This window comes from Austrofundulus limnaeus, unplaced genomic scaffold (assembly GCF_001266775.1).
Source record: "Austrofundulus limnaeus strain Quisiro unplaced genomic scaffold, Austrofundulus_limnaeus-1.0 Scaffold300, whole genome shotgun sequence".
Lineage (NCBI taxonomy): Eukaryota > Metazoa > Chordata > Actinopteri > Cyprinodontiformes > Rivulidae > Austrofundulus > Austrofundulus limnaeus.
This window is the reverse complement of record NW_013952702.1, coordinates 118838-131248: the sequence shown is the minus strand read 5'-3', so window position 1 is coordinate 131248 and position 12411 is coordinate 118838. Positions and strand designations below refer to the sequence as shown.

General features: G+C 40.4%; 2 protein-coding genes across 2 annotated transcripts in view; both read left to right on the top strand.

Annotated features, from left to right (window-relative positions):
- Nucleotides 1-3833, top strand: part of ccr7 (chemokine (C-C motif) receptor 7) — a 5719-nt gene extending 1886 nt beyond the window's left edge. Inside the window, exons 5-6 of the mRNA XM_014021625.1 lie at nucleotides 1968-2017; nucleotides 2700-3833. Of these exons, the coding sequence (XP_013877079.1) occupies nucleotides 1968-2017; nucleotides 2700-3797 (1148 nt within the window). The 3' untranslated portion in view covers nucleotides 3798-3833. The remainder of the gene's footprint in view (nucleotides 1-1967; nucleotides 2018-2699) is intronic.
- Nucleotides 3834-5681: 1848 nt separating this feature from the next.
- LOC106526936 (tensin-4) overlaps nucleotides 5682-12411 on the top strand; it is a gene marked incomplete in the record, with an annotated part of 15822 nt that continues 9092 nt past the window's right edge. Inside the window, 8 exon segments of the mRNA XM_014021669.1 lie at nucleotides 5682-5696; nucleotides 6474-6731; nucleotides 9563-9887; nucleotides 9992-10395; nucleotides 10907-11041; nucleotides 11683-11775; nucleotides 12022-12099; nucleotides 12199-12258. Coding sequence (XP_013877123.1) covers nucleotides 6494-6731; nucleotides 9563-9887; nucleotides 9992-10395; nucleotides 10907-11041; nucleotides 11683-11775; nucleotides 12022-12099; nucleotides 12199-12258 — 1333 coding nt within the window.

Sequence of the window (12411 nt, the reverse complement as noted above, 5' to 3'; positions counted from 1 at the left end):
TGTTGTGTTGTTTACACGTTGTTTACATGTTGTGTTTACACGTTGTATTGTTTACACGTGTTGTTTACATGTTGTGTTGTTTACACGTTGTTTACATGTTGTGTTGTTTACACGTTGTGTAGTTTACACGTTGTGTTGTTTACATGTTGTGTTTACACGTTGTTTACATGTTGTGTAGTTTACACGTTGTTTACACGTTGTGTTGTTTACATGTTGTGTTTACACGTTGTTTACATGTTGTGTAGTTTACACGTTGTTTACACGTTGTGTTGTTTCCACGTTGTGTTACTCTGCAGGAAAACAGCTATAGTTTGTGGTTTGTCAGCTTCTCACATGAGATTTGAGGGCAGAGGAGGAGAAGAAAAAAACTTTCCGAGAGATTATTATTTTTTTCTTCCTGAGGAAGGGAAACCACCATCAAACCCAGACRCTCAGAGTTCTGAGGCTTCTCGTCCAGAACCAACATGACGGCTGCTGGAGGTGAGTCTGATCTGAGCTTTAAGCTTCTGTGGTGAATTAAAGCAGAAAACCCAAAYAAAACACGCTCTGGTTTAGTGCAGACTTTATTTGTTGCAGTTCTTTCATTTGATGTGTTGTGTGACCGAATAACAAATTTTACACAAACTTTTTTACATTTGTTAGAAAAAAGCAGAGAAATGATCAAAGAACTATATTTGGACTTGACAGTGAAGTCAGATATTTGTTTTTAAAAACACTACCTCTACCTGCTGCTGTCTCCAACAAACTCCTGTCAAAAACAGTAAAAAGATTTTTACGTGTTTGGAAGCAGCCGACATTAAATCTGAGTAAATCCACAGTCAGAAGTTTGCTGTAAAAACAGTTTGTCAGTAACTCTGATGACCACTTCAAGCCCTTCATAAAGAAATACAGTTAGTACTTTTTCAATGACTTAAACCATTTGTTGGACAGGAAGTAACACCAGTACCACCAAAAATCTGACAGGCCTGTGAAGAGGAAGTTTAACTACAGCTAAAACCATCATTTTTGTATTTTACACTGGTAGTTTTGGTTTTTCATTACAGTAACTGCATTTCATTTTACAGTATCATTACTTTTTTACAGTATGACTACTGTATTGTACTTTAGAGTATCATTACTTTTTACAGTGCAATTACTGTTTTTTACGTTACATTCTATTGCTGGATTTTACTTTACAATATACTTACTGTATATTTCTTCTCAGTAACATTACTACAATTTACTTTAGAGTATTATTACTTCATTTACAGTACAATTACTGTATTTTATTGTAGAGTATTGTTACTTTTTTACAGTAATATTGCTGTATATTGCTTTACAGTACCATTACTGTTTATTACTGTAGAGTATTGTTATGTTTTACAGTACCATTACAGTATTTCATAGAGTATAGTTACTTTTTTACAGTAATATTGCTGTATTTTACTTTAGAGTATCGTTGCTGTACTTACAGTACAACCACTATATTTTACATTACAATATAATTACTTTATTTACAGTCCCATTACTGTTTGTTATTGTAGAGTATTACAGACTATCACAGTTGTTTACTTTACTATACATTACTATAATTATTTGTAGACTAAACTATAACTTAAACTGAAATGTGATGTTTTTGTTGCGTTTCGTTGTGGATAAATTTATTCCTTGTTGTTTTTTAGTTTAATTTCTTGAAGAAAAATCCCTTTTTAACATATTTTACACTTTTTTACTGTAAACTAATTCAGAGTAGAGAGGACTTGATGGTACACAAACTGTTTACTGTGGTTCACAGTAATATATACACATTTTACTGCTTTGCTGCTGTAATTACAGTAAAATACTGCCCAAAATACACATGTATTTACAGTACACAGAAACAAATCTGCAAAGTTGATTTAGGAAATCTGAGTAAAATAAGACTTTTTAAGGTTAAAACCTGAGTGTTTCTTTCTTTCACCTGTAATAAAACTCTGGGTGTGTTTCAGGTCTCCAGAACCTGCTGCCGACTCTGATGATCTGGATCGTCCATTTCAAGGTGAGGAAAATCACAAATATAAATCAAACGTAAGCATAAAATATTCATCCTACTTGGTGGTTTTTTTCAGTTTTCTTGTCCTGCAGTGTAAAAATAAATGTAATTTTGGAAATTGCTTCTTTTAATTGAAACCATCATTTGGTGAAACAAACGAGAATAAAAAAAACAGAGGAAAACCTGAGTGTCTTCATGGTCTTGGTCCGTCTAACATTTTGGTCCATCATTTCTCAGATGCAAAAACCAGTGATTGTTAAAGACGAGGTAGAAAAATGGTCACAAAAAAATAAAAATGGTCACAAAAAAATAAAAAATGGTCACAAATAAAGTGCTTGACCAAAGAAAAAAAAAAACTTGCAAAACAAGGACCGACAAATTTACAATCTGAGTTGAGAAGTTCAGAGGCTGCAGAGGCAGGTGTGGAAGAATCAAATCCTATTTAAAGTTTAAAGGGAAGTTGGAGGGAGCAGTTTAAAGATGACGGTGCCGGACCACCAAAGACCGACCAGGATTCTGTTCTGGGTTGTGGTTTAGGTGTTGAAACGTCCCTGAGGTAAATAATTTTAGCTTGGTTCAGTAACAGCAGTCGTAGTCTGAGGAAGCCGATGGTGTCGCTGCACCTTAAAGAAACAAAAACAGGCTCCTCCTCCTTTGTTGACCTTTTCTTGTTTATCTTTGTTTACAGTCCTGCTTGTCTGAAGATGAAGGGAACACCACCAATTTGGACGAAGGAACAGTTCCCACTGATTACTACGACGATTTTCCGACAGTTTGTGAGAAGGAATCGAACCGACACTTCCGTCTCTGGTTCGTCCCGATCTTCTACAGCATCATCTGCCTGCTGGGGCTGGCCGGGAACCTGCTGGTCATCCTCACCGTCTTCTACTTCAAGCGTCTGAGGAACATGACGGACGTGTACCTGCTCAACCTGTCATTCGCCGACCTGCTCTTCGCCCTGTCGCTCCCCTTCTGGGCGTCCAACTCGCTGTCGGAGTGGGTTCTGGGCCTGGCCGTGTGCAAGGCCATGCACGCCGTCTACAAGGTGAGCTTCTACAGCAGCATGTTCCTGCTCTGCTTCATCAGCATCGACCGCTACTTCGCCATCTCCAAGGCCGTCTCCGCTCACCGCCACCGCTCGCAGGCCGTCCTCTTCAGCAAGGTGTCGTCGGCCGCCATCTGGGTCCTGGCCATGGTCTTCTCCATCCCGGAGATGGTCTACACCAACATCAACAACAACACCTGCTCGCCGTTCTCCAGCAGCACGGACCGGCTGCGCGTCAGCCTCCAGTCCAGCCAGATCGTCCTCGCCTTCCTCCTCCCTCTCCTGGTCATGAGCGTCTGCTACAGCAGCATCGTCCGGACGCTCTGCCAGGCTCGCAGCTTCGAACGCAACAAGGCCATCAAGGTCATCCTGGCCGTGGTGGCCGTCTTCCTGGTGTCCCAGGTGCCTTACAACGTGGTCCTCTTCTGGACCACGGTGGACACGGGAAATGGAGGGACCAAGATCTGCGCCTACGAGAACAAGCTGCTGTTCGCCACCGACGTCACGCAGTGCGTGGCCTTCCTGAGGTGCTGCCTGAACCCCTTCGTCTACGCCTTCATCGGCGTGAAGTTCCGCCACGACCTGCTGAAGCTGCTGAAGGACAGCGGCTGCTTGAGTCAGGAGAGGTTCTACAGGTACACCTTCAGGAGGCGGAGCTCCGCGGGGCTGGACACAGAAACCACCACCACCTTCTCTCCCAAAGGTGCCGTCACCTCACCCAAAGACATGGCCGACCTTTAAGGGCCGGAGCGTCACCTGTAAATACCTGAAGAAATATTTTGTGTTTTATACCATCTTCTCAGTTATTTTTTACCCTTCAGATTTATTTTTTAAGTTTTTACCACAGTGTACGTGACTGTAAATGTTTTTAGTGTCACACAGTAAATCATTCAAACTTATAAAAATACAATAAAGTCAGAATAAACAAACATTTCTGTCTGGTTAATTCACTGTTTTTGCACCACAAACCAAACCTGAGCTTCAGCTTCCTGCTGACGTTTCAGGTAYAATGTTCTGTCAGGACCACTTCTTTCCTGTCCTCTCTGACCCCTCATCTGATCCTGGTCCTGGTTCTGCTGTTCAGCCTGAACTGACTCACCTCAGCTGCTCTCAGGTGTGTCAGAGCAGAAAGTCCCACCTCCTTGTATGGGCTGGTTGTACCTCCACAGACCGATTTCCAACCAGACTCAAATATTTACCTGCTGACGCTCGCTCTGACAGGAAGTCCTCTGTCTTCTCATAAAAACTGGTTCAGGTCTGCCTGCTTCTGAGAGGTTTTGTTCTAAACTTTACTCAGAAGTTTCAGATTTCACAGAGATTTGGAAAATGTAACTTCTTAATSTCAGGTCGAACGTTTCCGTCTGCTGGGTCAGAATAACATTTGTGGGAAAATAATGACAAGTCCAACCAGCTGGACTTAAAACAGATTTAATAAAATTTAGAACCCTTTTTTTAAATTTAGAACAGATTTTTTAAACCTAAAACATTTGAAGCAACTTGACTTACTTAATGGAAATAAAACATGATTTGAAGCAGAACACGTGCAATTTACAACAAATTTGGTGGGATTTAAACACATTTGAGGGAACATTGAACATGTTTAAGGAACTTGGAACACATTTGTGAGTCTTGGGACAGATTAGAGGGAACTTGGAACACATTTATGAGACTTGGGGCAGATTTGAGGGAACCTGGAACACATTTATGAGACTTGGGACAGGTTTGAGGGAACTTGGAACACATTTATGAGACTTGGGGCAGATTTGAGGGAACTTGGAACACATTTACGAGCACTGGAATATATTTGAGGGAACTTGGAACACATTTATGAGACTTGGGGCAGATTTGAGGGAACTTGGAACACATGAGACTTGGGGCAGATTTGAGGGAACTTGGAACACATTTATGAGACTTGGGACAGATTTGAGGGAACTTGGAACACATTTATGAGACTTGGGACAGATTTGAGGGAACTTAGAACATATTTTTAAAACCTGAAACACATTTGATGGAAACTGAAACTGAACTGAATTGAAACACATTTGATTTAAGTTGAAATACATTCGATTGGTTCTAGAATATATTTTGTTGTTTATTCTCTGAACACTGATTTAAGGTTTTTAATCATTTTATTGAAAATAAGATCAGATCTGCTTCAGAAAACTTTCTGATGYTACTGTTATTTTTTTAGCTACCATTTTGCCACTGTAACTTTTACTTGTAGAGACCTTTTTATATTTGAGCCTTTATCTAGAGTTTTGATGATTTATTTTGATGTTTGTCTGATCTTCTGATGTGACCTATATATAACAGATAAATATGAACATTTTTGCTCAATGGAAAAACTGTGATTTTTAATTTATTCTAATTCATTTTTAGTTCTGAGAAAAAAACGAAAGTTTAGTTAATTTTAGAAACTGTTGTTGAATCTTTCTAAGAAAGCCCTGGTGCTCCTGCAGAAGGAGCCTCCAGCTACAGATTATAATCTGGTAATASGCTATAATTATCTTGGAGGCAGACCTTTCTGATCCTGGCAGCTGATTGGCTGACAGGAAACAGGGCTGGGGTTTGATTAATAAAAGCTGCAACAGGAGAGAACTGAAGCAGGAAGAACCAGGAGCCTGAGCTCAGGGATTAAAGGTAAGAAAACTTCTTTTAATCTGAGATCCTTTAAGTTTATTCATATTCATGAAAGCAAAAAGCAGTGGATTAAAGTTCTGTATGAGAGTAAAAATAATAGAGAAAAGAAACATGTCAGGAGCTCAGAGTTCATGAACACAACTTCTTTCTCAGTTCTTAAAAGACAAAAGTTKGTTTTAATTAAACATAAATTTAAATGTCTTTAGTTTCTGCTTCATGCAGTAAAGTTGGTCTTTTAGCTTTAATCTTCTGTAAAGTTCTGATTGTTGCAAGGGAAACACAGCCGTAACCATGGCAACGAKCAGTCACCTTCATGACTCAGGGGCTCCACGCCCCGCCTGACGAGACCCTCCCTGCTGTTGCTCAGCCTCGGCTGATATCAGCCGAAGGTTGCTTCACTCAGAGTCCAAACTTTAGGTCAAAGGTTCAAAAACTGATCTAACGTCCAGTTAGATCAACAGATTAACAGTCAGATTAACAGTTAGATTAACATATTAACAGATTAACAGTCAGATTAACAGTTAGATTAACAGTTAAATTAACAGATTAAGTTAGATTAACAAATTAAGTTAGATCAACAGATTAACAGTTAAATTATCAGATTAACAGTCAGATTAACAGATTGTTAGATTAACAGATTAAGTTAGATTAACAGATTAACAGTTAAATTACCAGATTGCTGCTGGTCTACGGTCCTAAAGTCTAACAGAGACCAGAAGAAGAAATCAAACCTGACTAAATGATGGGTCTAACGTCTCCTTTGTGTCTGTGGTCCAGAAGAATCCGGCCCCCCTACCATGATGCCTGCAGCTGGAGGCATGGCCCACGTCAGACCCACTCATGTCCTGAGAGTGGGACAAACCGTCTGTCTGGACTCGGTCCAGGACTTGGTCACTCACCAGCCCAGCTGTCACCTGGAAGACCCCGACCTGGACATGACCCTGGAAAACCTCAACCAGCTCATGATAGAACTGGACCCCACGTTTGAACCGGTCCCAGTCAGCAGAAGCCCGTCCTGCAAAAGCCCCCCAGCAGGTAAAGGAACAACAGGAATCATGTGCTGTTTTACACCTTTGGAATCTGTGAAGAGAAATTAACTTTAAAGAAATAAATAAAATGTCAAACGTTCATAAAATTAACAGAAAATAACTATAATGATAAAACTTGTAGGAAATTATTCAAAGAACAAATGTTTAAATCTACAATAATAGATTTACATATTATTTACATATTACATAATATGTACATATATTTACACATTATTTTACAGATGTAAAATAAAAAGTTACTAATGTCACTAACACATTTTCATTATTTAGCTCACTTACAGATACACTAACATCTTACTGTTATTTAGCTCAGTGTTCTCATATTTTGATCATTTTTATTATTTAACAATTTAATTTTAAATTTAAAGTTACTTCTAAATATTAAATTGTAAATCTAAATGTAAACTTCGAAATAGAACACAGCCTTTGCTGTTGGTTCTCAGCTCTTCTTATGACATCCTCATCCTATGAACAAAAGCAACCCCTAACTCTGCTAACGCTGCTAAATATGATAACACTGCTAACTCTGCTAATGTTGCTAACTCTTCTAATGYTGCTAACTCTTCTAATGCTGMTAACTCTTCTAACGCTGCTAACTCTTCTAATGCTGCTAACTCTTCTAATGCTGCTAACTCTTCTAACGTTGCTAAATATGATAATGCTGTTAACTCTGCTAATGCTGCCACGTTTCCAACCTGCCGGACCACAGGTACCATCCTTTTTGTTTTCAATGAACACATTTTGAATTTAGATTTTAAATTTCATCTTTAGTTACATTAGCATCATTAGCAGCATTAGCATAATTAGGAGAGTTAGCATCATTAGTGTTTCTTTTGTCTCAGGATGATGATGTCATAACAAGAGCTGAGCTCCAACAACAAAGGCTCAGTTGGTAGAGCTGATGCCTCTCAGCAAGAAGGTCGCCGGTTCAAATCCCAGCCTGGGGACCTTTCTGGGTAGAGTTTGCATGTTCTCTCCGTGCATGCGTGGGTTTTCTCCGGTACTCCAGCTTCCTCCCACAGACCATAAACATGACTGTTAGGTTAATTGATAACTCTAAATTGTCCCTAGGTGTGAGTGAGAGAGTGAATGGTTGTTTGTCTCGTTTGTCTCTATGTGTGTCTCTGTGATGGACTGGAGACCTGTCCAGGGTGTACCCCGCCCCTCGCACTGTGACTGGTGGATATGGGCACCAGTGACCCCTGTGACCCTGAAATTATTAACATTTAACATTTCAAGTGAGCTAAAATATTTAAAATGCGTTAGTGACATTTTTTTTTAACTCTTAGAGACCCAAAAAGTCTCAAACTGAAAGTTTAGGGGCTCTCCAAGGCTCCATGTTTGACCCACTGATGTTTTTTTTCATGCATTTTAGAAAATTAGGAATGTTTTTGTCAAAGTTTTTTTTAATGAAAATTAGGAATTTTGTGCTAATTATTTGTGCTTGTATCTTGGAAATAGCCAGAKAGTCAGTTGTTTTAATGATTTGTCTTGTTTCAAAGCCATGCAGCGTAGCAGCAGAGTTAGCTCTCCATGCTGCAGAGTTGAACCTCAAAAAGCTTCAGGTCGCCTGCAGCTTTTAAAAAATGCACACACCCTTTGAAATAGATCTATTATTTTTAATTGTGTGGTTATTGTACCACTTCTGCCTCGACTGAAACCACACCCTGTCAGCCCGTAGTCACATATCAAGTCTGTACAAAAGGCAACAAAGCACAGAAAATCTTTTCCCGCCGCTCTGCGTTTGTAGAAAGATTGGTGCTCGCCTGAAACTGTCTGAGTGTAACAGAGGTGAAAATGCTTACAGGAAATTCAAAAACATTTATCAGAAGCCTCGCCGTTCTKGGGTGGCAAAAACAGAAGAGAAATTCATGTGTTGATGAGTACCTACTTCCTGTTTCTGAGTGTTTCTCTTTGAAGCAACTCAGCAGATTTTACCATCTTTGTAAGAACATTAGTCATTATTAATGTTACTTTAATTTTAAAACCAACACGTCTGACTGAAGTCACTGACCTCAGGCTGTTTTTATTCCCATAGAGACATAATTCTGAGGCCCGGGAACAAGTTCAGACTCCTTTCACTGCAGTTATTGCAAAAGAAGGAAAACGCCTTGGAAAACAATTCAGTTAGGAAAAGATGATCTTCTCCTGCGTGTTCCTTCAGGACAAATATGAAGGTTTTTTTTCTCAGGTGAACTCTGGTTACATAATGAGCTGTTCTGCGCACAAAAACATCCTGGGATTTCTGTTTTACATCCTTTGATCAACCGTAGCAAACACAAAAATGGTCATAGCTCAAAAGATTTTGCAGGTTTCGAGCTGAAATTTAGATTAATTTACAATAATAACAGATCAAACAATGTTCCCTGCAGTCACAAATAATTATTGTTTCCTAGATTTGACCAAGACAAGAGTATCTTAGTTTACAAACACAATGTTGAAAAGGTCCTGATTTTAGAAGTGGACTGGACCGAAGGAGCTCAAAGGGAAGCTAATAATGCAGGACTGAAAAGTGAGTGAAGACAAAGTAAAGAGGCTGGGGCTGATGTGGATGAGTAGCTGCAGCTGTGGCTGCTCAACACAAAGGGAAGGTATTTTAACAATGTAACATTTAAACAGACCAAATGCTGAAACTAAGAAATTTTACTGTTTAAAAAAAACGTAATTTCAAATTTTATGGCGCAACACATCTAAAAAAAACTATCCAGAAAAGCTGCCGTCTTCTCTGGACTGAAGCGTGTTTATTTGTTGGGTTTGCATTCCTTCAGGGAACGCTCCATCCTAAATTTTAAACGAGTTTATAATATTTTTCCTCAGGCTCCCTGTTTTCTGATGAAGGTTCTGGCTGCGTCCTGGTTCCCAGAGGATGTCTGCCCAGCTCCTCACCCATCGTGGTGCCATCAGCGGCGCCCAGCAGTCCCATCCCGATCCTGGGCAGCAGCTCCAAAGGTCTGCCCATGTTCTCCGGGTCTCCGTCGTCCTTCCTGCCCCCGCTGCCATGTGGAAGTGCCCCCAGGAGGAACCCCTCACCAAAACAAGAGCTTTCCCACGGATCCCTGCGCACGTCCCACTCCAACAGGAACAGCRCCACCTCGCTCCTCTCCACGTCCACGTGCTCAGACACCAGCTACATCCTGGGCAGGTGCTAAACAAACACAATGTAGACAAAATTCACAAAAAATGGAAAAACAAACGAAGAAACTGATATATCTGTTTATTTACTATTTTYATGTCTTCTGGAAACAGCAACCTGTCCCTGACTGCAGAAGACACCGACCACTCAGAATCCATCCCTCCCTGCACACCTGGGTCCTTCACCGAGGGATCCAGAACCCGGATGTTTGACTGCAGGCCGTCTCTGACCAAACATGGACATCTTCATGAACTCCACAGTTCAGGGACACGCAGCAGTCCTGCTTCGCTCTCCGGTTCCCAAACAGATATTCCCTTACTGCTCATCAACGGAGCGCCAGAGTCAGACCTACACGGTCCAGGACCAGAGGTGGACCTGATCCAGAACATCCCTCTGTTCCATTCTAAAAAAACRTCTCCAGGGCACCAGAGCAGTTTCTGTGGCAGCATACCGTCAATGAAGTTTGTCATGGACACGTCAAAGTTCTGGTTCCGTCCACACATCAGCAGAGCAGAAGGTAAGAAAGCTGCTCTTCTGTGGAACAAATTAAAGTTTAACCATCTAAAGGTCTTCTGTTTGGTTCTATACCATCTAAAGGTCTTCTGTTTGGTTTTATACCATCTAAAGGTCTTCTGTTTGGTTCTATACCATCTAAAGGTCTTCTGTTTGTTTCTATACCATCTAAAGGTCTTTTGTTTGGTTTTATACAATCTGAAAGTTTTCTGTTTGGTTCCTTATGATCCAAAGGTCTTCTGTTTGATTCTATACCATCTAAAGGTCTTCTGTTTGATTCTATACCATCCAAAGATCTTTTGTTTGGTTCTATACAATCTCAAGGTCTTCTGTTTTGTTCTATACAATCAGAAGGTCTTCGATCTAAACATTTTCTGTTTCATTCTACACCATCTAAAAGGTCTTTTGTTTGGTTCTAAACCATCTGAAAGTATTTATTTTTGTCCTATWCCATCTGAAGGTCTTTCGGTTTGTTCTTTTTAACATCTGAAGGTCTTTGTTTCTTTTCTTTTCAGCTGAAGCTCTTATAAAAGACAAAGAAGCAGGGACGTTTGTGGTGAGGGAGAGCACCACCTACAGGGGGAGTTTTGGTTTGGCCATGAAGGTGGATCTGTCGCCTACCTCAGCTGCCGTTGCTGCTCCATATCCAGGTAAAYCTTGACCCTGACACAAACCCAGTTGTTTACACTTGAGTATTTCAACCAAAAGTGTCTTGCTGATGCTTGTAGTGTTTATAGTCACACATTTCAAGGTGTAAGTGGTTGTGAAACCACTTCAGAGGCTGAATTGTTTCATAGGTGAAACTTGATACCTTTCCTCTTGTTTACCGTTGTTTTGTTTTTTTATTAGTTTGTCACAAAAGGCTTCCTTTGGTTCTTTCTGTTTGAGCACAAAAGTTCAACCTGAATAGTTTGCCAAACCTTCATCTGAGTTTTCTCTGTCTTATCCAACTCCYTTTAAATCTTCTGATTAGATCAATGGTGTTTGAGTAATTATGATCTAATACATTTTATGATCTAATAAATTTTACGTTACATTTTACCACATCTTTAACTGTTTATTCTAGATTTATCCAGACCTGTTCTAAAGTAATAGCTCTGCACTTCCAGGAATATTTTAAGATTTCTGGTGACTCAGTGAAACTAAATGTTTATAAAAAAGTGTTTTTTARACGGCAGTGATTAACTTTGGCCTTGGTCAACTGAGTCATCAACAGGATTCTGCAGAACTTGAAGACCTGCTGTAGTACAGGGAAATAAATTTAAAATTATAACTTTTTGTTTGTAAACAGGAGAGAGTAACTCAGACCGGATCAGACACTTCCTGATTGAATCAACAGCTAAAGGCGTTCGGATCAGAGGTTCCTCCCAGGAGCCGTACTTTGGTGAGTAAAGTCCTACAAGACCCAAAYGGACCGGGAATCCAGATCCTGATGATGAGAACAGAATCATGTTGGTGGGATGTGGTTTCCCAACATTCCTCCCRCTCAGGGTTTACTTCCAGTCACCTCATTTTCATCAGTTAGCTGAGGGTTTTCAGGAGTTAGACAGGCACCTGCCCATCTACTCATATTGAGGGTTTTCAGGAAGTTCACAGGTTCAGGTTCATGGTTCATTGTGTGTTTTTGCAGGAAGTCTGTCTGCRTTGGTCTACCAGCACACTGTTTCTGCGTATGCCCTACCCTGCAGGTTGCTGCTCCACCGCCCAGGTAACCAGACCTTTATGACCCGACGGGCCTCGCTGTGTTCAGCTGACACAGAAAAACAAATATTTACTTTTTTGTTTGTTTGTTTGTTTGTTTGTGCAGATCTTCACAGAGCAGAAGACAAGACGAGGGAAAAGGCAGCAGACGACAAAAATAAAACAGGTGAGTGAAAATCTGGATCTTACAGACAGTACCAGTACCAACACTCATTAATCTGACAGACCCACACTGACCTACAGACCCACACTGACCTACAGACCCACACTGACCTACAGACCCACACTGACCTACAGACCCACACTGACCTACAGACCC